The sequence below is a fragment of the Galeopterus variegatus genome, unplaced genomic scaffold (assembly GCF_000696425.1).
Source record: "Galeopterus variegatus unplaced genomic scaffold, G_variegatus-3.0.2 Scaffold1082, whole genome shotgun sequence".
Classification (NCBI taxonomy): domain Eukaryota; kingdom Metazoa; phylum Chordata; class Mammalia; order Dermoptera; family Cynocephalidae; genus Galeopterus; species Galeopterus variegatus.
This window is the reverse complement of record NW_007727193.1, coordinates 76,354-101,344: the sequence shown is the minus strand read 5'-3', so window position 1 is coordinate 101,344 and position 24,991 is coordinate 76,354. Positions and strand designations below refer to the sequence as shown.

Genomic DNA, 24,991 nt, shown 5'->3' with positions numbered 1-24,991 from the left:
CTCTGACCATGCAGAAGGCTTCTGACAAAGCTTCCCATTCCCCGAGTTCTCCTAGGGGACAGCAATCCCTTTCCCACCCCCCAGGCTTTGCCCAGAGCCACAGCTGGGCAGAATGGGGAGTGAGCCATCTCTTTCTTGGGACTTCCCCATTACTGCTGACCATGAACTTGGCATTCTAAGAACACCCAGCCTTCAGCCCACCTTCCCCAATCTGTGCCTGGCTGCCCTCAGCAAAATGCCTGTGTCTTCAGTTGGTCTCATTTCCAGGGTGCAAGCCCCACTAAGCCCTGCAGCATGCTACGAGGTGAGAGTCACTCTGCTACACACCCCATGGTAACAAATGTGTAAGGCCTGATACCCTAGTCCATCGCTATCCCAGACCAGGACATTAGACAGCAATGAATCACTAGTGGAGAAAGGCATTCCCTTTACAATTATCTGTTCATCTTCCTGATTCAATCAAGAAGAAAACCTCAGTGCTTGTACTTGCCAGTCTCTCTCTCTCTCAATGAGAGAATAAGTTCGAAACTCAGTACACCAGGCAGGCAGCTGCCTCCAGTTCAAATTCAAAAACAATGTTTGTTTTGATTATATTTACAGCAAATGATATTGGTTTCAAATTAGGAGCTGTTATTATAAAATGTTTTCTTTCAAAATGAATTAATTAAAGTTAAAAAAAAGAGTCAATTTAAAGAAAATGACTAAGTATGTAAGAGACCAGTGTTACAAAGACTTATCAAAAATCACAAAGGTAGAGGGTCAAAATTGAGAACACGCATTAGCTGAAAGACACAAAAGTAATAGAATTCTAGGCACTGGGACTGGCTGGAGGATGAGGAGTTTGGACAGAGAGTTTCTTAATGTACTCTAAAATGTCAGCCCCAAGGTTGTCATGTACCCGTAGGGTACACTGTACCTTTTTCTCTATGCATTCATTTATTCAGCAAACAGTTACGCTATGGGGAAAAAAAGAAGAAAAAGAAAGAAAAGAAGAAAAGACTAAGAGACTGAAAACTGCTAAACAGGGAGCTTTATCCAGCACTAAGTCTGGGCTCTGGGAAACAAAGTCGGGGAAGGGGAGACGGGGTCAGCAGGGAGATCTCTGTTGGTTACTGGTGTGCTGGCAGTCCTGGGCCAGTGGGGGCAGGCTGGGGCATACGTGGGCCTCTGATAAGACCCTGTCATAGAAAGATGATGCAAGTGGAAGTCAGATGCCCTTGACTCTAATTTGAGTTCTGATTTCACCTGATTGCATGACCTTGAGCAGATTGCTTCATCCCCCATACCTCAGGTTCCTCATCTGCAAAAGGGCAGGGGTGGGTAACATCTCTTGGCTCATAGGGCTATTGAGAGAATTAAAAGTGAGCTTCAGTGAGGCAAGAACCATGCCTGTGGATGTAGAGGTAATGTAGACCCAGTACTGGTCCCATGATAGGTTCCTGATTATTTTAATGCATTATTATATAAAAGTGCCCAGCAGAAATATTCTACAAATTGCAGGTTCTGCAAAGTGGTAGATCTGATGATAGCTGTCTTTCCCTCTACTCTTAGCACCAGTACTTTTCTGCTGTGAGGATAAATCCGTGGCAGGGAAACAACGTGGGGGAGCCAGCTGAGGAGATCAGTGGCTCTCTGTGGGTCCCGGGATAACTCAAAGTTGGCAGGTGGGTCCTGGGTCCAGCAAGACATCTGTGCATAGGGCCTGCCCTTTAGTTCTCCAAGCTCCAAATTTTTCAGTTTGCCTCTGAGTGGGGAGAGTAGAATGATTCTGGGCTGGAACCCTGTCCATGGAGCAGTGAGAAAGAAACACTGGCTAACGAGGGAAAAGTCAAAGAGCTTCTTATTTCCCTCTTGAAACCAATGTAAAAAGGGAAAGCCACAAGAAAGTGTGTGGACTTTCCCAGTCACAATGACTAACAGCTGCTCCTGCATTCTGCAGCATCTGTGGAATTGAAAGGGGCCCCTTTGTTCCCTGGAAAACCAGACACATTCCTTCCTCCTAAGCCCCAGCCACCCACGAGGATGAGCCAAGTTGGCTGCATTTCATAAGCGACTTTGGAACAAAAAGGATAAAATAGTTTCTCCCTTTGGAATTTCTCCTGTTTTTATTGAACAGAGCACTACTAAGCACCTACTGATCTAGGTTTTATCTATGCAATAGGGATCCAGGAATCCACAGATAAATCAGGGAGACAAGCAAGACTAACAAGTGCTATGAAGTGCATCAGCACTTGTTTGGGGTAAACACTAATGCAGTAGAAATGCGGAAGAATATATTAGGGTTATTCAGAGAAGCAGAACCCATAGGTTCTATATAGATATATAGAAAGAGGTTTATTGTGAAGGGCTTGCTCACTTGATTATGAAGGCTAAAAGTCCTACAATCTACCTTCTGCATGCCAGAGGGCCAGGAAGGCTGGTGGTATCATTCCAGTCGAAGCCCCAAAGCCTGAGAAACAGGGGACCCAAGGGTGTGAGTCTCAGTCCCAGCTGGAAGCCTGAGAGCCAGAAGCACCAATGTCTAAGGGCAAGTGATAGATGTCCCAGCTCCAGAAGAGAGAGTAAATTTTTCCTTCCTCCACCATTTTCTTCTATTTGGGCCCTCAATGGATTGCATGATGCACACACACATTGGTGACAGCAGACTTCTTTACTCAGTCTTCCAACTTCAATGACAATTTTACTAAAAGCACCCTTGCAGACATACCCAGAAATAATGCTTGATTAGCTGTCTGAGCATCCCTTAGCTCAGTCAACTTGACACATAAAATTAACCATCATAAAGGCCACCTTTTCCAGCCTCGGCTTCCAAGGAGGAAAGGGCCTCTGAGCTAGGTTTTGAGAGATGAGTAGACATTGACCTGATAAAAAAGAGGAGTAAGACCCACCAGGAAAAGAAAACAGCTTGTACAAAGACCCAGAAGTGTGGTTTTGGTGGGGTGGAGGGGAATGGGGTCCCTGCAAACTAACTTGGCCTTTCTGGAGCCAGAGTTCCTGGGGAGAGAGAGTCCAGTTGAGGCTGGACAGGAAGGCAGGACCAAGCCATGACCAGGCTCTGCATGTGCATGCTGAGGACCGAGAGGAGCCAGTGAGGGGTTCTCAGTAGGGAAGAGACACATCTGCTAGGCATTTCAGAGTCTTTTGGCAGAAGTGTGGAGCATGGATTAGAGGTGTTAGATCATAGGCAAAGAGCCCAGCTGAGAGACTTACAGCACCCAGGAAAAGTTTTAAGAAGTGAAGGAAGAGTAATGTCAATTAGGATGACAAAGAGGGGCTGGATTTGGAGTGTAAGACAGATGGAAAACAGAGGACTTACTGTTTTCTATTCAATCTGCTGGACCAAAATTCAACTTCTTTAAGTCATGAACTATGTTTTATCAATCCTGATATCCCAAGCAGCTAGCAGAATGTCATGCGTAGAATATGTCCCTGATAAAACTTTGTTAAAGGATGTGAGGGTGAACACATAAGTAAGTGAATAAAATCTTCCCTAAGACCTTGCAGGGCATCACTGATGTAATCAACACTGGTGATCACTTTTTGTCTTAGCTCCCCTCTAGGGAAAGTGGAGGCCCTGAATTGGTGAAAGTCACTGGAAACTTTAATCTGCTCTGATTGGAAAGCCCCGTCCTTCCTTCAGAGAGGCCCAGCTGGAGTCAGTTCTGGGGAGAAAGAACTCTGGACAGGAAACAGAGTCCTGGCTGCTGTCCTGGCCTTGGCTGTCTGCCTGCAGAGGTTCCTACAGCACAGCTGGGGATTTATCCCTGGGGCTGGGGGCCAGGGCGTGGGAGATGAGGAGACATAGCAGAAGCCACTCTGAATTTGTGGTCCAGTTTAGCCACTTAACTCCTGTATGACCTGAGCCCCAGTTTTGTCTTTTGAAAAATGAGATCAATTTCCCAAGATTGCTGTAAGGATCCAAAGAGCCAAGGCTATTGAAGGGGCCTATTACAGGTAATTTAATTATTATGAGTTTGTGTGTGAGAGTGGTATAGTAAAAATGCCCCAGATTTGGAGATTGGTTCTGTTATTTTCATCTGCATGGCTCTGGCCAAGCTGTTTAACTTCCCTGAACCTTACGTTCTCAACTGTAAAATGGAAAACAGAGGACCCATTAGAGCAGGCTGTCATAAAGACTCGAAAGGAGGGAATTTATGCAAATGAGCTTGATCAACTGTAAAATTCAACATACCTCTAAGGAATTATAATTGTTGTAATAGTTATAATGAAAAGGGCAACTCTTCTCTGGGGACAGATTCTGTCATGGCCTTACAGAATTTTGTGAGCATAGGCAGGTGTCCCAGCAGCTTTGGGACAGGCACGTAAATAACCACCAGTTAAGACATCCATGCCTGAGTTTCCCTCATTAAAGCTTAAAATGGCTCAGATCATGTCTTAAAGACTTCTGAACTTGTTGTGATCGGCATATGACCCAGAGATATAAGCCTGACCAAGCAACTTCTTTAAGTGTTAAGGGTGTGAAGTAAGAGTCACTGTGAGAGATTTATCCAGAACTCATGCTTAGAGATTTTGCAAATAAATTACCAAACACATTGTGATAGAAGAAAACTCCCTTCCCAAAAAGAAATCAGAGATCTAAGTTTGAGCCCAAACCCTGGTCACTAATTTCCTGTGTGACCCTGGGCAAGTCATTGCTTTTTCTATGCTTTAGGATCCTCTATCTGTGAAATGAGGCTTGAATGCCAATGTCATGCAATGCTCATGTCACCCAACCCTCTTATCTAATGCTGCACCCATGGGCGGAAAGGCGTCCCCTTAGCTTACACCATGTTAGTAACCCTGAGTTGTAGTTGGCTTGGAGAAAAGGCCGAAAGCTAAGGGTGAGAGTCTGAAGACAGAGCTGCCTCTGGGTTTCGCTAAAAGCTGAGCTACAAACCCAGCAGCCCCCGCCAGGTGGGAGAACTGTTTTGCAAAATGCAAATAAACATGGTGGGGGAGTGGGGAGGCTTTCCTGACTTTCTTTTTCCTAGAAGGCCTAGAAACTATTACCCTGGAAAAATCTGTGTCATCCCACAAAATGGGATATCTGAAGTAATCGAAACTGCCAGTTTGACTGATGACAAATTCCAAGAAGATAAAAAACGAAATGAGAGAAAGAAAAATGAGGAACTAGAAAAAAATAACTGTAAGAAAAAACAAGAAGAAGTTGATGACTAGAAAGGGAACCAGAATCTTGATGTTTGGACTAGAGCACTGAAGGTAAAAGAATTACATTGCAAAACACATCCGAGAAATGGGGATGAGGAAGATGTGGATTGGGCCAGATGTGAGGGCAGACCCACCTGGGACCACACTGGGTTTCCAACGTGTGTGTCTAGACCCCACTTTCTTACCAAGATGCCTGGCAAAGCAGTATTGGAGAGTCTAAACAGTGCCAGTCTTAGACACAGAAGACCTGTTTTTCGATCCTTGCTATGCCACATTCTTGCACTATGACCTTGGGCAGATCATTTAACCTTTCTGTGTAATGGCACAGTGGTCCCTGGCCTGCTTGTCTTTCAGGGTTGTTATGAGTATAAAGTGAAATGATGCCGAATACGGAGCCTTGCTGAATTAGGAGAGCTCTAAATGTGGGAGTTAAGGGAAAAGATACTGTACTCAACTACAACAGGGGTCTGGCAGCTGAGTGAGTGAAGTGAACAACCAAAGTGTCACATTTCATACAATGGGGAATCTCCAGAACTGAAATATTTCCTTCTTTTGCAGCTACCTTGGAAGTGAAAAAAGTGATGGAAAAAACAAGCTTAAGAATTATAAAGAGATTTATAGGTTTATCATTTCCCTTCTGTGTATGGGGGTCCAAGACAGCTAGCCACGCAGCCAAGGTCACACAATGATTCAGTGGTAGTGGGGTGCCCAGTGTGATTCAGGCTTCATCAAAGCACAGTAGCAACTTCCAGATTTTGACACATTTGTTTTGCTTAGGTCTAACCATCCACAACCTCTCCATTCATTCATTCAGCAAACACGTGCCTGGTATGGAGCTCACGACCAGCACAGACGAGGCACTTAATTACTGCTCATTAAATTAATGAATAAATGAATGGTGAAGAATAAACAAATGCCAGACCATGTCCTAGGTGCTGGGATAGATTCTAACATTTATATGCCTATTCTAACATTTATATGATAGAGAAGATATATGCATTATGTTGAAAATACAGGGTGCAATCAGTGCTGTAAAAAAGGCGTGTCATGTGTTGGGGGATCCGAAAGGTTTATGTGTCCAAAGAAGTCTGGAAAGACTTCTTGGAAAAGGCCAAGCTGCCTTTCCAGGCAAGGGAATTAATGTGTGCAATGACCGTGTTCTTGGAAAGATGAGCAAATTGCTGTTAACACAGCATGCCAAAGGTATCTGCAAGGAATGATTGGTGGTATGTGGCCTGAAAGGTACACTGGGGCCAGGTTGGGCCTCCTGATGGCCATACTAAGGAGTTGGGCTCTATCAAGTAGATATGGAGAGCCAATGAAGCATTTTAAGTATTATCAGACAGGTGGTTTGGGATAGATAAATTTGCCATCAGTACAAAGGATGGACTGTATGATAGAGCTTCTCTTGGCAAGAAATGACATTAAATTCTTTTCATAGAACCAGACTGAGACAGGGTCTTTGGGGATGATGAAGGAATAAATGCAAGAGACACTTCAAAAGGAAATGGACAGATCTCAATGACCAATTACATGTGAAAGGAGGCAGGGAGGAAAATCAGAAGATGGATGCCTGCTTTCTATCTTGGCTATCTGAGAGGGTAGGAATGTGAATTTCTGGTAGGGGAAGCAGACCTGGGAGTGGCAGGATGAGATCAGAAATGGTGGAGGATTTACCTGCCTTCCTTGCACTCAGGGTGGTGTCCGACAGGGGAGGCACTCACAGTGATGACCTCAAAGGATGGTTTGGGGAAATTTAAGACTCCTCCTCAAAAATTCTCCATAGACTCCCTGCTCCAAAGCCACCCCAAATGAATATACACGCTAAAGGAAAACAATGTACCTTCTGTGCAAATGCAAACTCAACACCAGTCCTATACCACGTCTTCCAATCAAAGTGATTCTTCAAGGCCCTCTTAGGTAGGAATTTCTCATCTGCCGCAGGGGCTTATTACATCTTGGTTGAAAAAAAAAAACAAGAAAGAAGAAAGAGAGGGAGGGAAAGGAGAGACGCAAAGAAGGAAGGATGAACTCACTGAGGTTGAGGGACATACCAGTCTAAATGCCCAGTGGGCAGATTGGAACACAAATCTAGAGTTCATCTGAAGAGCCATTTGCTGAATCAGGAGAGCTTTAAATGTGGGATGTAAGGGAAAAGACTCTAAACTCAACTACAACAGAAGTCCAGCAGGTAAGTCAATGAAGTGGACCAAGCATATGACAATGGAGAAATAGGGGTAGGGGGCATCCTCTGGGGACCTGTGAACACATGATTTACCTAGAGGAACAGTTACCACTCTGTTCTCATGGCTTGTTGCCATATAGGAATGTGGGTTCAGTGTTGCCAAATCTGATTCTATACAGACAAACCAGAAATTCAGATTTTTAAATGATAAATCTCTCCATTTTAAGTGTTGGTAATTAATTGCATTCATTTTAAGCACTTTGCAGGACAAACGGAATGTGCCTGCAGGCCAGAACCAGGAAAGGGCCACCAGTTTGCAAATTCTCATGAAGAATGAGAATGAACATATGAATCCTTAGAGAAAACCAGCATTTAAGGATGAACAGAGGAGAGAAACCAGAGAAGACAACACAGAAAGGAGAGGCAGAGAGCAATGAGGGGAGAACAGAGCCCCAGACACAAATGGAGGATAAACGGTGTTAACGTGGCAGTGATTTCAAGTTGGATCAGTTGTCCAGGTAACGAGGACATCACTGATGAGACCATAAGGATTTCAGTTGAATGATGGATGTGGAAGACAAATGATAACAGGTTAAGGAATTAATTGGAGGTGAAAATGTAGAGACAGCATGTACAGATCAATCATGCAAAGATGTTCCTCATAAAAAGAGAGAGCGATGGGAGTAGCTTGAGAGAAGATGAGGTTAAGGGAAATGCGTCTTTATCACAATGAAGACTTGAGCAAGTTGGTTGGAAGAAGGGAAGGAAAGAGTGGAAAGAGGGAGATAGAAAAGGACAAAGCTAACGGACAGTGCCAATTCTGCAAGAAGCAGAGAAAATCAAGGATATAGATCGAGCCAGAACAGGAACGACCAGCTCTTCTTCAGAGACAGGAAGGAAGAAATATAATAGCATGAAGATGAAATTAAGTTTCCATGTGGGCATGGGGTGGGCATTGAAGGAGTATCTCATGATCTCTGCTTTCACTGGGGAGTACGTTGTCTACTGAGAATGCTGTAGCCTGAGACTGGAGCACAAGAAATAAGGGGAATGGTGACAGTTTGGAGTGTCACCATGGAGCAGGGCAGAAGGAAATGACCAGGGATACACTGCAGGAGTCTGAGGAGTCTGTTGCACTTGTATGCTCTCTTGTCATCAAGGGTAGAAAGTTCCTCCAGGAAGCCTGACAGCCTGGGAGTGGTCCGGAATAAGGAGGATGATCAGATGACTTGGGTTTGGGCATTGGCGGGTGGGGAGACAGAATTGTAGAGATGAGAGAATGAGTATGCTGATGAGAGAGTGACCAACACGGGCTGGACTGGGCAAGAAAGGAAGCCAGGTAGGGGCTGAGGGACCGGGAGGAGCTGATGCAGTAGACACGGAGTTGCTGAAGGGGAAGGAAGTGGAAGGCTGTGGTCAAAGAAATGGATTACTAAGTCGAACTCTGTGAAATGCAGGACAGGGAGATGACAAAGTCTGAAGAGTGGTCATGGAGCAAGGACTGAAATGAAGTGGCAAGGAGCTCATCTGAAGAACTTACGTTCCCTAAATGCTCCCTTCCCTTAACCTTCCGCATCCTCGCCAAGCCTTCCATTTACAGGGCATGTGGAGGTGACCTTGAAAGGTGAGCCTTAGAGTGAAGGAAAAGGAAAATTAACCAGAAGAAGGAAAGGACTGGATTTCAGGGAAGAACCCTCTTAGCCTGGGAGAGAATAGAGAAGACCAGCCTTGCAGTAAGAACACCTGAACTCCCATCCCAGCACCTCCACTTCCCAGATCTCTTGCGCTGGGGCCAGTCACTTCTAAGCCTCCATTTCTCCATGTATAAGACAGGGAGGATGATGACAGCCTCACCTACATGGCAGTGCTTGTGCTGGATTCACATGATTGAATGACTTATAAAGCACTCACAATTTAGAAATCTTTCTGGGCCGGCCCGGTGGCGCACTGCGCTAGTGCGCTGCTTGAGAAGCGCGGAGGCGCTCCCGCCGAGGGTTCGGATCCCACATACAGACCGGTTCCCGCTCACTGGCTGAGCGAGGTGCGGGGGCAACACCGAGGGTTGCGATCCCGTTGCCAGTCCCGGTCCGGTACGGGGGCGACACTGAGGGTTGCGATCCGTTGCCGGACACGGAAAAAGACAAAAAAAAAAAAAAAAGAAATCTTTTCTCATAACTGCACAGAAGTTCTAGAAGGTATTTGGTAAATACTGAAAATTATGTTCATTATTGTCATGAAATCATAATTGTATAATGACAAGGCTTCTGTCGTAATTTAGAAAATAACTATATCGTAACTATTGGGAGTAAGACAGGGAAAGAAAGTGGGCGGGGCGGGGGAAAGAGCAGCAAACTATCCACAATAGATAAATGTGTGTGTATGTGTCACTGGTGTGGTCCTTTTTGTCACCTCGGCACAAATGATTCATATCACTTTTATTATGTTCAGTTAATCCCCAGGGTCCCAAGTTCTCCATATTAGGTGGAAATCTAGTAGTTCAGGTTTAAGTGCACCGTCCCAACTTCTTCATAGTGCCTGAGAGCCTCGGAGACCTGTTCAATCAACCTGATAAGTCCTGCTGCTAAATTTCAAGCAAAGTGGAGCTGGGTAGCAGGACCCTTCTGCCATTGGCCAGGGCTCATGGCTGCCATAGCTCTGATGCTGCCCCAGGGACCACTGGCCCCACCTACCCAAAGTGTTTCCTGTTTCTTGCTTTAATGGTGCCCCCTCCAGCCTTGGCCACCGTGCTTCCTTGGGCTTTCAAGGTTGCAGCTTCTGTTTGCACTCATAGGTTTGGCTGCTGCTGTCAAACTGCATCAACATGGTGGGTCCAGAAGGCCCTCCCACCTCAGTCCTTACCCATCAACTTCTCGGCCCTGGCATTGAACTCAGGCAGCCAGTCTGGTTGGAACCTCTTCAGACACTCAGTGTCTAAGAATTTTGGACTTGGAAGAAAGATCTTCAACTTCTCTCTTCTTAGGAAGTCCCTTGGTCCTTAAGCAACTGTATCCATTTCCTTCCCTACCTCCAGTAGTACCCCAGCACTGGCACTGACACTAACTCTATGACACTGGGCAACATTATTTCCCCTTTTTAAATTAAGCAGTGCAATGATTTTCAAAGCTCTGATTTTTCCCTAATTCATTTATTCACCACCTATTTATTGGTGCTAATGCAGAGGGTGCAGAAGTTAACCAGGCAGACAAAGGTCCCTGCCCAACACCTAACTCTGATATGCCTGCTCTTCCCACCCATTACAAACAGCCCTGAGGGCAACAGTGTGCTCCTAAAGTCTCTGTCATGACCCTGGCTCTATTTGGAGGCAATAAATAGGTTGCAGAATTGAACTGTGTGGTAGTGCTTCATCTTTAAGTCCTTACATTTGAGTCAGAAGAGATGTGTATGCTTTGGAAAACCATTTCCCCAGACCTTCTCCCCGTCCAGACAGATGCTGTATGCATTTCCTTTCAGATTCTCTCTGCAGATTCTAATTTACAGGAAAAGCAAGAGAAGCTTTTGAATGAAGCCAGTGCTTTGCAATGCAGGATTCTACCGGTTAGCCAGCTGAAACCATTAATAACAAAGATGCTTTTTTGGGCAGCTGAAGTTTCCCTTTTTCTGCATGCAACATTTTGCAATCAAAAGAGAACAACAGATCATCCCCCAAGAAGGATCCCTGTGGCCCCTGAAAATCATTCTATCTGCTAGTGGTTTCCCCCCACAACGCTCCACTTACCCCTGCCACTGTCTCTTCCCCAAACTGAAGTGGGGAACTCAGGAAACTGAATGCTTGCTTCTTTATTAATTTCCCTGGCATTAAATCATTCAGATATCTGGGGAAAATGCTTTGAGATTCTTGGACTGTTAGTAATTGATTCAAGCAATGTTTACGGAGAACCTACTACATGAAAGATACTGCTTCAGGTGCTGGGACCCAGCATGGGCAGAGACCTTGAGGTGAGATGAACTACAGAGAGTTCTAGAAGCTGAGAGTGACATGGGGTGAGGAGACAGACAAGGGCCTGTCAGGGTGTGAACTTTGGGTAAGAGCTGGTTCCCGTGTGGGGAGCTGAGGCCCTGACTTGATTCTGGGGCTGCCCTCTCTGACCCTCAGGTTTTCATCAGCTCCTTTTGTCCACAGGCAGACAGGAAAACAGGGATGAAAAAGAGCTTAGGGAATGGAAGCCTCACTGTGCATCATGTAATAAAAATGGCCAATATATTTCCATAGCGAGAAATGAGTGGATGTTTGTGCTGGGGATCGGTACACACATCTGCCGCTGGGACAGGTTGCGTTCCCTGAGATTTCCCGAGACTGTAGCTTATAGCCCTTAGACTGACACAGTTCTTGACAAGTTGCTTGCAAAGCACTCTTGGCTTATTACTTCATACAAGTCTCATGACCATGCTAGAAACAGCTGTTTTACTAATCACCTATTACAGAAGAGGCCCAGAGAGGTCAAGGGACTTGCTCAAGGCCACATGGCTAGATGGAGGCCCAGCCAGCTTCTGACCCAGTGCTTATTCCAAATCCTATTGTCTGATCTTCTCACACTCACAGGAATTGGAGATCAACCAATTGACCTCCTGACATCACCTGGAACTATTGCATGATTCCAGATTTCTCTCCCCTCTTCTCTTAGTCTTTCCCTCTCTTCTCCTTTCTTTCCTTTTTTCCTGCCTTCATTTTATTCCTACCAGTGCCTCCCAGCCTGGCCAGCACAGCCCCTACTTCATATACCCTCTGCTTGAGTGCCAGGTTCCCAAACACAGACCGGTAATCATCTGAGGAGTGGGGAGCTTAGAAAAAATACAGCTTTGTATAGAAAAAAACAAATTGTGATTCAGCAAGTCTGGGGTGAAGCCAGAACTCTATTTTTGATAGGCTCGCTGGAGGTCATGGAAGTCTTTGATAATCTAATAGAAGCTATGGGTTCACAGCTCTCTCCAGAAAAGTATACAATCACATCAATGTGGAAGACAGCTTTGGAGGGCTCTTGAAGCCTGTGCGAGAGCCACGGACAGAACCCTGGTCTACATGACATGAGCTGATCATTGTCTCCCACATTGGACAAACTTTTCTGCTCTAAGCCCTTTTATAGTTGTTCTGACAGAGCCATGCACCAGTGTCACCAGCATCACCTGGGAGCTGGTTTGAAATGCGGGATCTCTGGCCCACCCAGACCTACAGAATCAGAATCTGCACTTCAACAAGATCCCAAGGGGATGTTTACCCTGAGATGTGTGGTCTCTGTAAGTTTGCTCTAAAATGTGCCCCCTCCTCCACACAGTAATCACCCAGGGCCCCAAATCTTCCCAACCCTTGAACCCATTTTGAATGCACCCTCATGAACGCTCCCTGGGTCCCTTAGCTGGGATTCTCACATATCTGTATCTCTCTGGTTAATGCAATATTCTGTGTGTCACTTGAGTTTCCCTCAGGAGACTCCAGCATGGATGTTAAAGTGTTCAACGACAGGCTGTTGTTAAAAAATGATTCTCTGTCTCCACTCCACCTGACCTTCACCACCTCTGTTTCCTGAGAACCCCCCACCCCAAGTCCAGCTCCTTCACGGGCTACTTCAAATGTGCTCACCTGTCCCTCGAACCCCTCATCACACTGCTCAGGCCACCTTGTGTAATGCAAGCCCTGAATGAGGAAAGCATCTTCTCTCCCACTGTGTGATCCAAGGGTGCTGTAGAGTGGCTTGCATTGATATTACTTAGCTGTTACCCCCACCCACCCATAGCAGCCCCCTCACCCTAGGACTCAGGTGCTAATCCGTGAGGGCTGGCCCAGAAGACAGCCTAAGTGACAAACTCCCTGCTTGGCTCAGATACCGCTCTCTCCTTCAACCAACCCAGGTCATTTTAGGTGAATCTCCCCTTTCTCTTCCATGTGCTATGCCCACCCCGCCACTCCTCCCCAGGAATATCCTTGGCTCCTTTGTGCAAACACACACATCTGGGCTGACCCACCCCAGAATGCAGGAGATGCCTAGAAGCTGGAAGCACGGGGTGAGTGCTGCTCAGGTTTATTCCTGCGCTCAGTCCTACTTCCTATACATACTTGTTTTAGCATCTCTTCTAGAAAGTAAGCTTCATGTCTGGCTCACTCCTCCCTCCCCTACAGTCCCCTGCCTGGTGCTCTGCACAGGGTAGACACTAATTGTATGAATGTTACAGTAAAGAAATAGCAACATACACGAGAAAGGCACAGCACTGAGAGCCCAGAAGTAGGCAAACCAGCACAAATGCTGTCATTGTCTTCTGTGCCACCTTGGGCCTGTCACTGCCTTGTTCTTGGCCTCAGCTTTCTCATCAGAGAAACAGGTAGATGATCTCTAAGGTCCATTCATATCTGACATTCTTTGAAACAATAAAGAAGGATTTGGGTACTTGAAAGGAAATGGTTTGTAGCATAGAGACCCTGGGAAAAATGGGCTCTGGTCTACCTAGAGCTAAGAGCTAACCTGAAAAAGTATAGGAGGGAAAAGTTGGAGGGGAGGCCCCAGGGAGGTATCTGGAGAGGACCTGGTGGGTGCAGAGCCTTCTGCACATCTCACTTGAAAGCCTAAGCTGAGGGAGCATTGGCAAGCACAGGCAAGGGCCTGGGTACTGGCTTCTGATCTTTCTAGAAAGCTCACTTTTGCTTCTTCTTTCCTTCACTCCCAACAGAGTGGGAGTCTGCAGTGATGACCAAGGTATGAAAGGTCCTGGTGGTGAGGTCAGCCCACTGGGAGGAAGGAAGGAAGGATTACTCACCAAGAGGAACTTTTCCATTCCTCATCCATGAGTAGATGGGGAAGGGGCCCAGGGGAGCTGGAGGTTCTGGGGAGCAGCAAAACACTGACCTTCATTTCCCTCTACACCCCTTCCCCGGGCCTTTCCCTGGCACACTCTCAAGCAGGAGCCCAGGCTTGTGCTGAGATGTTCCCAGCACAGCTCCACATGAGAGCTCCTTGGCTGCAGGCCCAACATCTGGAATGCAGGCTCCAGCCAAATAAATACATTCTTTTCTGCAGGATCCGGGAACTTCCAAAGCTGCTTCAGAGTGGGGATTTCCATCTTTTTCTCTCATCCTGTGACTGACCTTCCAGCTGGAGAAAGCATCTCTTCTTAACACGGCAGAACTGGGAGGGAGACGGACTGTCCCTTTCAAAAGACTTTCTTTTCTGATTCACACCCTTTCACCTCCATGTGTTTATTAGTCTGATGCTTGCAGTGTCCAAGTCACTTTCCAAAGATGACAATGCCTCCCTGAGGAAGAGATATAGCTCCACCACCCAGAAGCCTGTCCAACACCCAGCAAAGCTTGGAGGCTTTCCTCCGTGGCCATGGCCCAGTGGGTCTTCCCTCCTGAGTACAGCTTCCTCACGTAAAGAAGAGGGGGTATTACATGATCTCTATAGGTCCTTTGGGTCTGGGGTTCTGGGAATGAGTGACATGACTGAACTACAAAAGAGTAGTTTAAAGTATCACAGCATCCTTCAACTTGCTAATGTAGAGAAAATCCAAGGAATGACTGAGTTCCACAGGGAAATGGGATATAGCTCCCAAGTCCATGGAAAAGGACCCATTAATAGATGAGAAAGGGGTTCCCATAATATGAGGAGAAACTTCTTGGAAGATAAGATGAGATGGTCTGGGAAAAAATGACTCCATGAAGTTACACAGTCTCCAGTCCTGGTCATATCTGATTTATCGGAAAAGAATGGAGTGGGCCATGAGCAAAGGAATGAGCCAAACACAGAGAGGTGTTGACACCAGTCAGGGAGAAAAAGGGTAACTAGCAAGACTCAGGCAGGAGAAAAATGAGGCTCAGAGAGAGATGCAAGCAAAGCCATGCACACATCGATTTGTTGTCTCCTCAACCTGTCTTTCAGTAGTTCTACCCAAGAGTCTGGAATGGCCTCGCCATAGAGTCTCTGCTCTCAGATTCTCTAGGAAACTAATACCCATCATGAGACATCAAGTCCAGTTCCCAGAAGCAAGAATTCTGGAATGAAGGTGTTCTGGGTGGGAATCTCAGCCCCTCTTGCTAGGACCTATGAGATCCTGGACAAATTTCTTAACTCAAGTGTCAACCTAAGGAAAGTTGGGTTGTGAGGAGCACTAGTGAGACAGTGCTGGAAAGCATGTCAGCACAATGCCCAGCTCAAGTGCCATTCAAGAGTGCTAGTGCTGACCACTTACTATGGACAGCACATAGTCATTTGTTTACCGCAACCCATTTCTTATTACAAGTGTAGCAATTGGCAAGTGATTTTTTTTCAAGAGTCTCCATGCATTTTATAGACCTTGTCCAAACAATTTAAGAAAGAAGAGTCACCAGGTCTTTCCTTGACCATTGGGCAAGGCACAGGCAGGCCCAGAAGGAAGAGCAGTGGCTCAGGGGAGTCAGGAGACCTGAACTGTAGGCTCAGCTCAGCCACTACCATGTCTCAGAGAATCCTAGTATTGCTGCAAAAGAAAAGAGTCCACCAAAATGAATTCTAAGTGTTTTTAGCTTGATCACTATGATTCTCTGGTTTCTGAAAAAATCTAAGGCAGACTTCAGAATGAAGCCAGGCATTCTGATTTGCAAAATACAGCTCCTCTGCTTGCTCATGCTCCCTGGGATCCAGAAAGGGGCTGGAAGAACAGCCACCCTAAGGAGGAATGCACTACTTGCCCCCTGCTGCCTGCTGTGCTAACCACAGGCTCCCAACTCTAGTGCCTTAATCAAGAGGAATATATCTCGTCTCCCCTTTAGGTGTTGCTACTTTGGAAGATGCTGAGGATAGAGAAGATGCAGGTACATGACCAGGCAGCCAGTTGGAGGACTTGTGCCTGTTTCCTTCCAGAAGTATGTCACAGTCGTGATAGCACAAACACTGGGGCTGGGCTGCCTGGGCTCCACTTGAGAAGACCGTGGACAGGTTATGTAACCTCTCTGTGCTTCAGTTGCCTAATCTATGAAATGGGAATAAACAATCACTACTAGATAGGACTGTGGGATTTAAAGATCAAACATTTGTAAAGGTTTAGGGTTTAGAATATTTCTGGCACAGAGTAAGCACTGTGTGAGTATTACATGGAAATTTCCTCTCTAGCACTTCATTATCTATATGTATAGCTTCTTCCAAGTCTGAAATCCCATGACTCTTGGAATTCAGTTCAAGGTTGACAAAATCCTACACATCTACTAGGCTTCCATTCTGCCACCACCCTGCATTTTGAAGAGCAAATGAATTTAATACACTGTTGGGGAGGCCACCAATACTTCAGGCTCCCTTTGTGGCTTAAAGACACAGTCTTTAGACTGTCACTTGAAGGTGAGCCAGGGATATGCCTGGACATGCTTTCATCTCTCTCGTGACCTCAGCTTCCTCACTTCCTTCCTTTTCTGCAGCATTTTCACTTCACAGAAAGCAGAATTCTTAAGAATAACACACTTGACTCACATCTGTGATCACTCTCGGAATAACAGCACCCCATCCTCTCCCTGCTGTGGCCTCAGCAGCAAGTGGAAAAAGTGCCAAGTCCTGACCCATTGCTTCCCTTTCCTACTTCCTAGAAAACTCCCAGGGCTCTGCGCTTGCTCAGCTGATTTAGGATTCCACTTCGTCATTCATTGAGGAGAATGCTGCCCCAGGCCAAGCCCTCCCGCCTGGCTCCACCTCTCTCGGTTTCAATAAAAGGCAGACACAGAGCAGCCAGAAGAGCAGAGAGGCTGAGACCAACCCAGCAGCTGCCATCTCTCCCGCTGAAGCTCGCCTCCTCACCCTCAGACATGAAGGTCTCCGCAGCGCTTCTGTGCCTGCTGCTCACAGCAGCCGCCTTCAGCACCCACGTGCTTGCTCAGCCAGGTGAGCCCCTGCCTCCTTCCCCTTGAAGCACATCACCCTGTCTCTGGGTTTTCATGGACTGTCCCAGCAGAAGGGGTACCCATGCTCTCACTTTAACAGCTGCTTTTCCAAGATAAGGCATCTCAGGGAAGGGATAAGGAATGAGCCCAATCACACAGCTGCTCCCCCCCGGGCAGAGCCTCAACTAGAATTCCAGCTGTGGACCCCAGATCCAGCCCTGGAAACACACCCTCAGTGCAGTTGCTGCCCCATTTGCTTTCAGCAGTGTTTGGGGGTTAGTGTAATCAAAGGGGGGGCCACTGGTGGTGGATGTGTGGAGTATTTCCAGATATGGGGGAGGGGAAAGGAGGAGACCCAGAATCTGGTCTGTGCTTCATTCAGTCCAGCTTCCAGGGACAGCGGCTCTGCAGAGGCTGTCAGTATCAGGGACGCTCACAACCAGGAGTAGATTGCTCGGAGCCTAAAAGGGGGCCCCAGCTGATGTTCCCCTGCTCTGATAGTTTGGATTATTAGCCCTTCCTAATGACAATCCCAGGACTTACGTTGTTTTAACAGCTTCCCCTTCCCTCTGTTCATTATCAATGTTGTGTACCAATTTAATAGCGTAGGAAAGCGAGTCAGTGGGTCAAAGATCACATTCTAGTTCTGAGTTATAGGAAGAAATACAGGAATTTAATGGATTCTGCCTCTACTCCTGCCTTACTTTTGCCTTCTCCTCATGATTTTTCTCTTATTAAGATTAGAAAAATCCATCCCATTCTATAATGCTTTTTCTTTGTGGTTTATTTTCCAGATGCAATTAGCGCCCCAGTCACCTGCTGTTATACACTCACCAATAGGAAGATCGCGACACAGAGGCTCAAGAGCTACATCAGAATCACTAGCAGCAAGTGTCCCAAAGAAGCTGTGATGTGAGTTGAGCACACCAGCCCTCCCCTGTCCAGAGTTTGTCCTCAGGTAGCAAGGGACAAGCCCCACAAAGTTACAGTCAGAGAGCTATACCACTTAACCCAATATCCAAAAGTTCTTAATGGGAAAACTGAGGCCCAGAGGGGAAAAAATGGACCCCAACATCATTCTCCATCTGGGTGCTTATTCAGGCCCTCCTGATTGCTTTAGCCTGAAGTCAGGATGGCTTCACCTGGGACGCCTTAGGAGCAGCTTGCTCTGGGTTCCTTCCTCCACCTTCCTTCCTCCTCTTACTACCACGGCAGCCCCCTGGTGCAGAATGGGCTACACTCCTAGGCTGACACTACAAAGACACTTCATCTAACTGTGTCCTCTCTCTCCCCACAGCTTCATGACCAAACTGTCCAAGGAGATCTGTGCTGATCCCAAGGAGAAGTGGGTCCAGACTGCCATTGCCCACCTGGACAGAATAACCAAAACTCTAAAGCCTTACACTCACTCCACAACCCAAGAAAATGAAACTTATTTATTTTCCACTAGCTCTCCCTCTACTACTACTTTATTGTAATTTCAAAGAGTATGAACTTTGTTTATTAATATGGAATATGATGCCTTAATTAATGCTAATCTTATTTAAGTTATTGATGTTTTAAGTTTATCTTCCATAAGTACCAGTGTTTTTTAGATACAGAGATTTGGGCGAATTGTTTTTTCTCTGTGAACCCCAATTCTACCCCTGGGATGTTTTGTGGAGTCTTTGCAAGGATCATGAATGCAAAGACTTTTTGTTTTTAGATCCCAAGGTATTGGCTAAAATATTATTGTGAAAATAAGTATTATGTGACTATTGAACAAAATATATATTTTTGTACAAAATCTGACTGAGTGTTTTCTTGAAGGAAATTACAAAGCTAAGCGTATAAGCCTGGTGATAAGGGAGGAGCGTGGTTTTGGAGAGCAGGGCTCACATTTTGGAGAAATGGGGATGTGGCCTTTTCCACTGGATGGTCTCATCTGAGTGTCTATAGAAGAATCTTCAAGGCAGAACCCAGACATTCCAGCCCCAGTGTTTCAGTCCCTGACATTAACTTCCCAGATCCTCAATGACCTTAGTCACCTGTTCAATCCCACCCCCCTTTCTTTTCTCATATCCTCTGACCCCTGCCCACAGTCCTTTCCACAATCTATTCCAACTGCCCCCTAACTTGGATACCCACCACCAATCCCTACCCCTCTAGTCAACCCTCCAACCTGGAGTAACACAAATACCGCAGGCACTGGGAAGTCAGGAGGAAGCACTCACCATCGGTAAGATGGTTAGTTAGGGTTTCATAGAGAGGATATGTCTTGAACTTATCCTTGAGGAATGTATGCCTTTTCTAGAAAAATTACAGGGTCATTAAGAAAAAAACAGGAAGATGTGTGGGAGCAAATACTGGGGGGTAGAAATGATGATGACATGTACATCAAAAAAGGAGAAAACCAGTCAGATGGGAGCTGGGATCCACGTCTATGTCAGGAAATAGGGAGTTTAAAAAGAAAGGTGAGTAAAGGGTTTTCAATTTTAGGATGGGGAGTTAGTACTCAGCTTTATAGTTTCAAGGGAAATGCTGAAAGTCTTCAGTCGAATGAGGAGGGGCGTGCCATGTCCAGAGGTTCAGAGGTGAGTTTCAGGAAACGTCACATATCGGCTTCATGCACACATAGATAAGTTGGGACAAGTGACAGGCTATAGTCCAGGCGAGAGCTGATGAGGGCCTGAATGTGAAGGGTAAGAGGCAGCGTTGCAGAAGAATGAGCCAGACAGGGGAGATGTTGAACTTTGTGGATGCAGGCACAGGACCTATGGCTCTTTCTTCAACCTGTACTTTGAGAGGGCATCTTCCCTGAAACCAGAAATCGCCTCCCTTTATCACTGTCCCCCTCCCATTCCCAGAGCCCGGGATCATGCATTAAAACAGATGGGCCTCCTCTTCCTAAATGTCCACTTAAGTTCTGTATTTCTGTGCATGACATTTGATCCACCTGTGAGGCATTTGGCTCACCTGGACACCAGAGAACCCCATCACCCAGGAAAGCAGATATCTTGTTCTATTGAATAAACTGCATGGCGCTCACCTTCCCAGTCTGGTGGGGAGATGGCCACTGTGTCAGGCTAGACCAGGCAGTGCCTTTGCAGCATGAGGCACTGGGGAGAACTCTGGGGGCAAGAAAAACACTTGGGTTCTAACCCCAGAGCTAGCAATGACCCACTCTGTCACTTAAGGCAAGTCAGGTATTATAAGTCTTCATCAATAACATGGGGATGATAATGTGTTGCAAACTGAAATCCAGGGGAACCTAGTTCTCTTCTGGATCTGGAAGCACATCTCTTGGAAAACTTCCATTTCTACCAGCTGGAGCTAAAGGGGTAGAGGGAGGATTCTGCTTCTATGTTCTTGAGCCAACCCAGGGTCCCTGAATCAGGCTAAGGAATTCCTTCAAAGCTTGAAGTGCCCTGATATATCAGCAGCAGACAGTTCATTGGTAGCTATGTATGGAACTCACAGACTCTTGTTCCAGGTCCTCCCTGCCTCTCCTTCACCCCTCCAGTCCTCAGCCTTGATCACCAATTGGGAATAAAATATGAAATTGCAGTGGATGCCAAGAGGTAAAAAAGGGAATGGAACGCAAATGAAAGCACCTTGCCATAATAGCCTACTGAGCAGCGGGCCCCCGATGCCAGGCAGACTTGAGACAGAGAGCCTGGGAGGAGGCAAGGCAGAGGGAGGGGGGATCCATGTGCTCAAATTCCTAAATAACCTGTTCACGTTTTCTTTTTGAGCTGTATCCATTCATTTTGAGGAATTCTTAAATCCATTTTTATTTCCAGCCCAGCATGGGATAGCTTGCTCCTTCCATGATGAAACTGAGCACAAGCCGTTGGCAATGCTTAGGTCTGTTTTAGGAGGGAATGCCAAATGTAGCACATACATTTCCTGTGGCTGCCAAAAGTCTGTTCCAGGAAGTCTAGGCTTTTCCTATCATGCTCCAAATTCTTCCAGCCTCTGCCTATTGCCCAATTCCATAGCCATTTCCACATTTTTAGGTGTTCTTTACAGCAGCATTCCATTTCCAGATACCAAAAAATCTTTTAGTTTCTTATTGCTACTGTAACAAATTACAGTATTTTATAGTAAATTACAATGGCTTAAAACAGCACAAATATATGAGTCTTACTATTCTGAAGGTCAGATGTCTATAATCAGTCTGCAGAGTTGCATTCCTTCTGGAGGCTCTAGGTGACAATCCATTTTCTTGCTTTTTCCAACTTCTAGAGGCTACCTCAAACCTATAGCTCATGGCCCCTTCATCCATCTTCAAAACCTCTCTCTCTCTCTCTCTCTCTCTCTCTCTCCTCTCCCTACCCCCAACTGCGCCTCTGTTGTCACATCTTATCCCTGGCTCTCACCCTCTGGCCTTCACCTTATAAAGATGTTTATGATTATATTGGGACCATCTAGATAATCCAGAATAATCTCCCAAACTCAAGATCCTTAAATTAATCACATCTGCAAAGTTCCTTTTGTCATGTCAAGTAACATATTTACAGGTTCCAGGGACTGAATTAAGCTGTGAGCATCTCCGGGAGGGAGGCATTGTTCAGACTATCATAGCTAGGAATCAGGCAAATATTTGCAGTAGGTAGCTGGGCACTGTAACCTGGCCTTTGAGATCTTGATCTGGTTTGGTGACTAAATTTTTAGACAATCTTGTGCAAGTCACCTTTCCCCTGTATGTCTGTGTGTTATGAACATATTTGGTGCATTAAGTGGTTCCTAAGTTACTTGTGCATCAAAGTCACCTGAGTTTCTTTCAAAACAATCGTACATCCCCAAAGATTCTGATTAGATGTTAGAATGGTGTTAGAATGATTAGGGTGTTAGAATGGCTCCCCTTCTCATTTGCAGATTTTATGAGTTCCCCAGAAGATCCTGGTGCACAAACAAGTTTGGGGCCCTGTTCTCAATTCTCTCCCATTCAGGTTACTGGGGTTGCCAGCCAATCCTGCAACCACTGACTTGGGTTTTCATAGTGTCCTTTGTTCTGACTTAGACTTGTCCAATTCATAATTAGGAGTGAAAGGGGATATAGAGTTCAGAAATTAAGGACATTGTAGAGTTCAAAAAGCCAACTGTTTCACCATCACAAGCAGGGAGATAGAATTTTTAAAAGGCTTTGAACAACTAAGTATCTATAAAACCTTTCAATTGGACAGTGTGGCTTAAAGAAGAGAGTGGGTTAAGAATGCGGCATCCCGGGCCGGCCCAGTGGCGCACTGCTACAGTGCGCCGCTTGAGAGTGTGGCGGCGCGCTCCCACCGAGGGTTCGGATCCCACATACAGACCGGTTCCCGCTCACTGGCTGAGCGAGGTGCGGGCGCGACACCGAGGGTTGCGATCCCGTTGCTGGTCCCGCTCCGGTACGGGCGCGACACTGAGGGTTGCGATCCATTGCCGGACACGAAAAAAGACAAAAAAAAAAAAAGAAAATGATATTAGGGTAATTTTGTCAGTCCTCAGAGAAGTTAAGTTAAATCCTTAAATATTTAGTGGCAGAGCTGGAATTAGAACCACATTTTTCTGACTTGCAGGCCTTTGGTCTTTCATGCACTATGAAAAATAATTGATAGCTGGTTTAATTAAAATGCTTCAATATATGTATTTGCATTTTTTATTTTTTAGAATTGGGGATAAAACTGAATTATTCAAAGACCTTTCTGACTTCCCTTTAATAAAAAGGAGGAAGGGCGAAATTCAAGAAGTTACTGACAAGATCCAAACACATTTGCAAGAAATACAAAAAATACTAAAAAATCCTTCTGCACAATATGTGACAGTATCAGGACAGGAGGTAATGTCAGACATACTTTTATTTTGCATTAGTTTTCCTCAACTAGAAATGCTACTTTAAATGTATATAAAAATCTGAGGATAGGATATAAGTATCATTTTTTCAAATTTGTTTTGTTCCTTGGAAATATAAATTGTTTTGCTAGGAATTATTTTAATGATAGTGTTTTACTAGTCTTTAAGCAAAGTCATGCAACTTAATGAATGTTACATGTATTTTAATGTTATCTGTTGAAATTATGTTATAGAAAACCCTGGATTATTGGTATGTAGCAATGTATAGAATTCATTTATTCTAAATCCAGGAAAGAGAAGTTAGTCTTTGATCCCCGGCTTACAGATGATGAAATGATACCAGGTAGACTACCTGTGTTGATTGGATCACACAGTCATTAAATGCTAGGGCTTTCTCCTGAAGTTAGGAGTATAGCTTCTAAAAAAACCCAAAAAGTTAAAAAGCAACTCTAGAGTAAAACCCTACATTTTAAACAAGCCTACCATGAGATTATATGCTGTTTAGAGTGAGAACTGGAAAAAGAAGTATGCTCTTTAAATGTGGTTGTACCTTTTTTTACTATTCTGAGTCTTGAGGAATGTTATATCGTATGTTTAATAAAATAGGAAGATTCCAACTGATGGAATTTGAGACATTCTACTTTACTGAAATAGCAAATTAAGAAGCTTACAAGTTTCTATAGGATGAACATTTTATTCAGGATTTTAAAAAGATATTTTTCTGGTGGAGACAAGCTTAATTTTAAATCAGTTTTTTTAGTACTTACATTGCTTTGTGTATTTTACCAAAAAAATTGTAAATTTTGTAGTTAATTTGAAATAAGAAACAACAGTAAATGATAATTTTTATTAAAATGTTTATTAATCTGTGCCATTTAATGGATTTAACCCTTGCGTTAGTCAGCTTGTCTTCTGGACTAAAATTGTTAAGGTGTTATACTCAGGCAGTCATTTTACAGTGCATTCCACGTAGCGCCCTATGTAACAGAAAAATGGTTTGACAATATTTATACTTATATTTATCTTCTGAGCAGGCAAACAGCCAATATTTAATCGTATCTCTTGTCTTAACTATGCAATTGTGACCTTGCAAAGTGAAAAGTGACCTAAGGGCCACTCTTCTGGCTATTTGTTGAAAATCAGGTGTACTTAATCTGATTTAATAGTATTTATAGAGGATATGTAGTGGAAAAGTGGCGATCTGGTATTACAGTGGGGAAAGCTAGGTGTAAGTGCCAGTTCAACCACTTATATGCTATCTGACCATGGAAGAGTCATCTCTATTGTGAGACTATTGTGGAGACCAATTAAATTAAAATACATGGGTTGGACTTTAGCTCCAGTGGTTTACTCCCTCACATTGGACTTCCTCATCTGAAATACACGAAAGTGCTTTTTAATCATAAAGCACTATGCATATGTTACTCATATAATAACAAGAATAGAAATATAGTTACTATTTATCAAGTACTTGTTAAAGTCCCAAATGCTGCTAAGTGCTTTACATATATTATCTTAGTTAATTGCTGTAACAATACAGAAAAGGGTTATTCCAGTTTTCCTGGAAAGAAAACCAAAGTTTGGAGTAGCTAGGTAAGTTACCGCAAATCAGAAGCCCAGTTTGTTTTTTTTTTTTTTTTTTTTTTGTCTTTTTCGTGACTGGTAAGGGGATCGCAACCCTTGGTGTGGTGTCGCCCGCGTTGTGCTCAGCCAGTGAGCGCACCAGCCATTCCCATATAGGATGCGAACCCGCGGCGGGAGCCTCACTGCACTCCCAGCACCGCACTCTCCCGAGTGCACCACCGGGCCGGCCCATAGAAGTTTGTACATTTTCTTCACTAACTCATTTTTTTTTTCCTTTTTGTCTTTTTTCGTGTCCGGCAATGGATCGCAACCCTCAGTGTTGCCCCTGTACTGGAACAGGACCGGCAACGGGATCGCAACCCTCGGTGTTGCTCCCCAACCCTCGG

The 24,991-nt window shown here is 45.1% G+C and overlaps 1 protein-coding gene across 1 annotated transcript; it reads left to right on the top strand.

Annotated features, from left to right (window-relative positions):
• Positions 1-15,259: 15,259 nt before the first annotated feature.
• Positions 15,260-18,990, top strand: LOC103592070 (C-C motif chemokine 2-like). The gene is made up of 5 exons (XM_008574659.1): positions 15,260-15,373; positions 16,110-16,151; positions 16,914-17,205; positions 17,999-18,116; positions 18,502-18,990. Exons 3-5 carry the CDS (start codon positions 16,980-16,982, stop codon positions 18,680-18,682), a joined length of 525 nt encoding a protein of 174 aa, XP_008572881.1. The 5' UTR covers positions 15,260-15,373; positions 16,110-16,151; positions 16,914-16,979; the 3' UTR covers positions 18,683-18,990.
• The last annotated feature ends 6,001 nt before the right edge of the window (positions 18,991-24,991 follow it).

Coding starts and splice junctions, on each gene's coding strand:
- LOC103592070 (XM_008574659.1), top strand. CDS start 16,980: ATGCTGCCCCAGGCCAAGCCCTCCCGCCTGGCTCCACCTCTCTCGGTT. Junction 17,206..17,998: donor CCACGTGCTTGCTCAGCCAG/GTGAGCCCCTGC, acceptor TTTATTTTCCAG/ATGCAATTAGCGCCCCAGTC. Junction 18,117..18,501: donor TGTCCCAAAGAAGCTGTGAT/GTGAGTTGAGCA, acceptor CTCTCCCCACAG/CTTCATGACCAAACTGTCCA.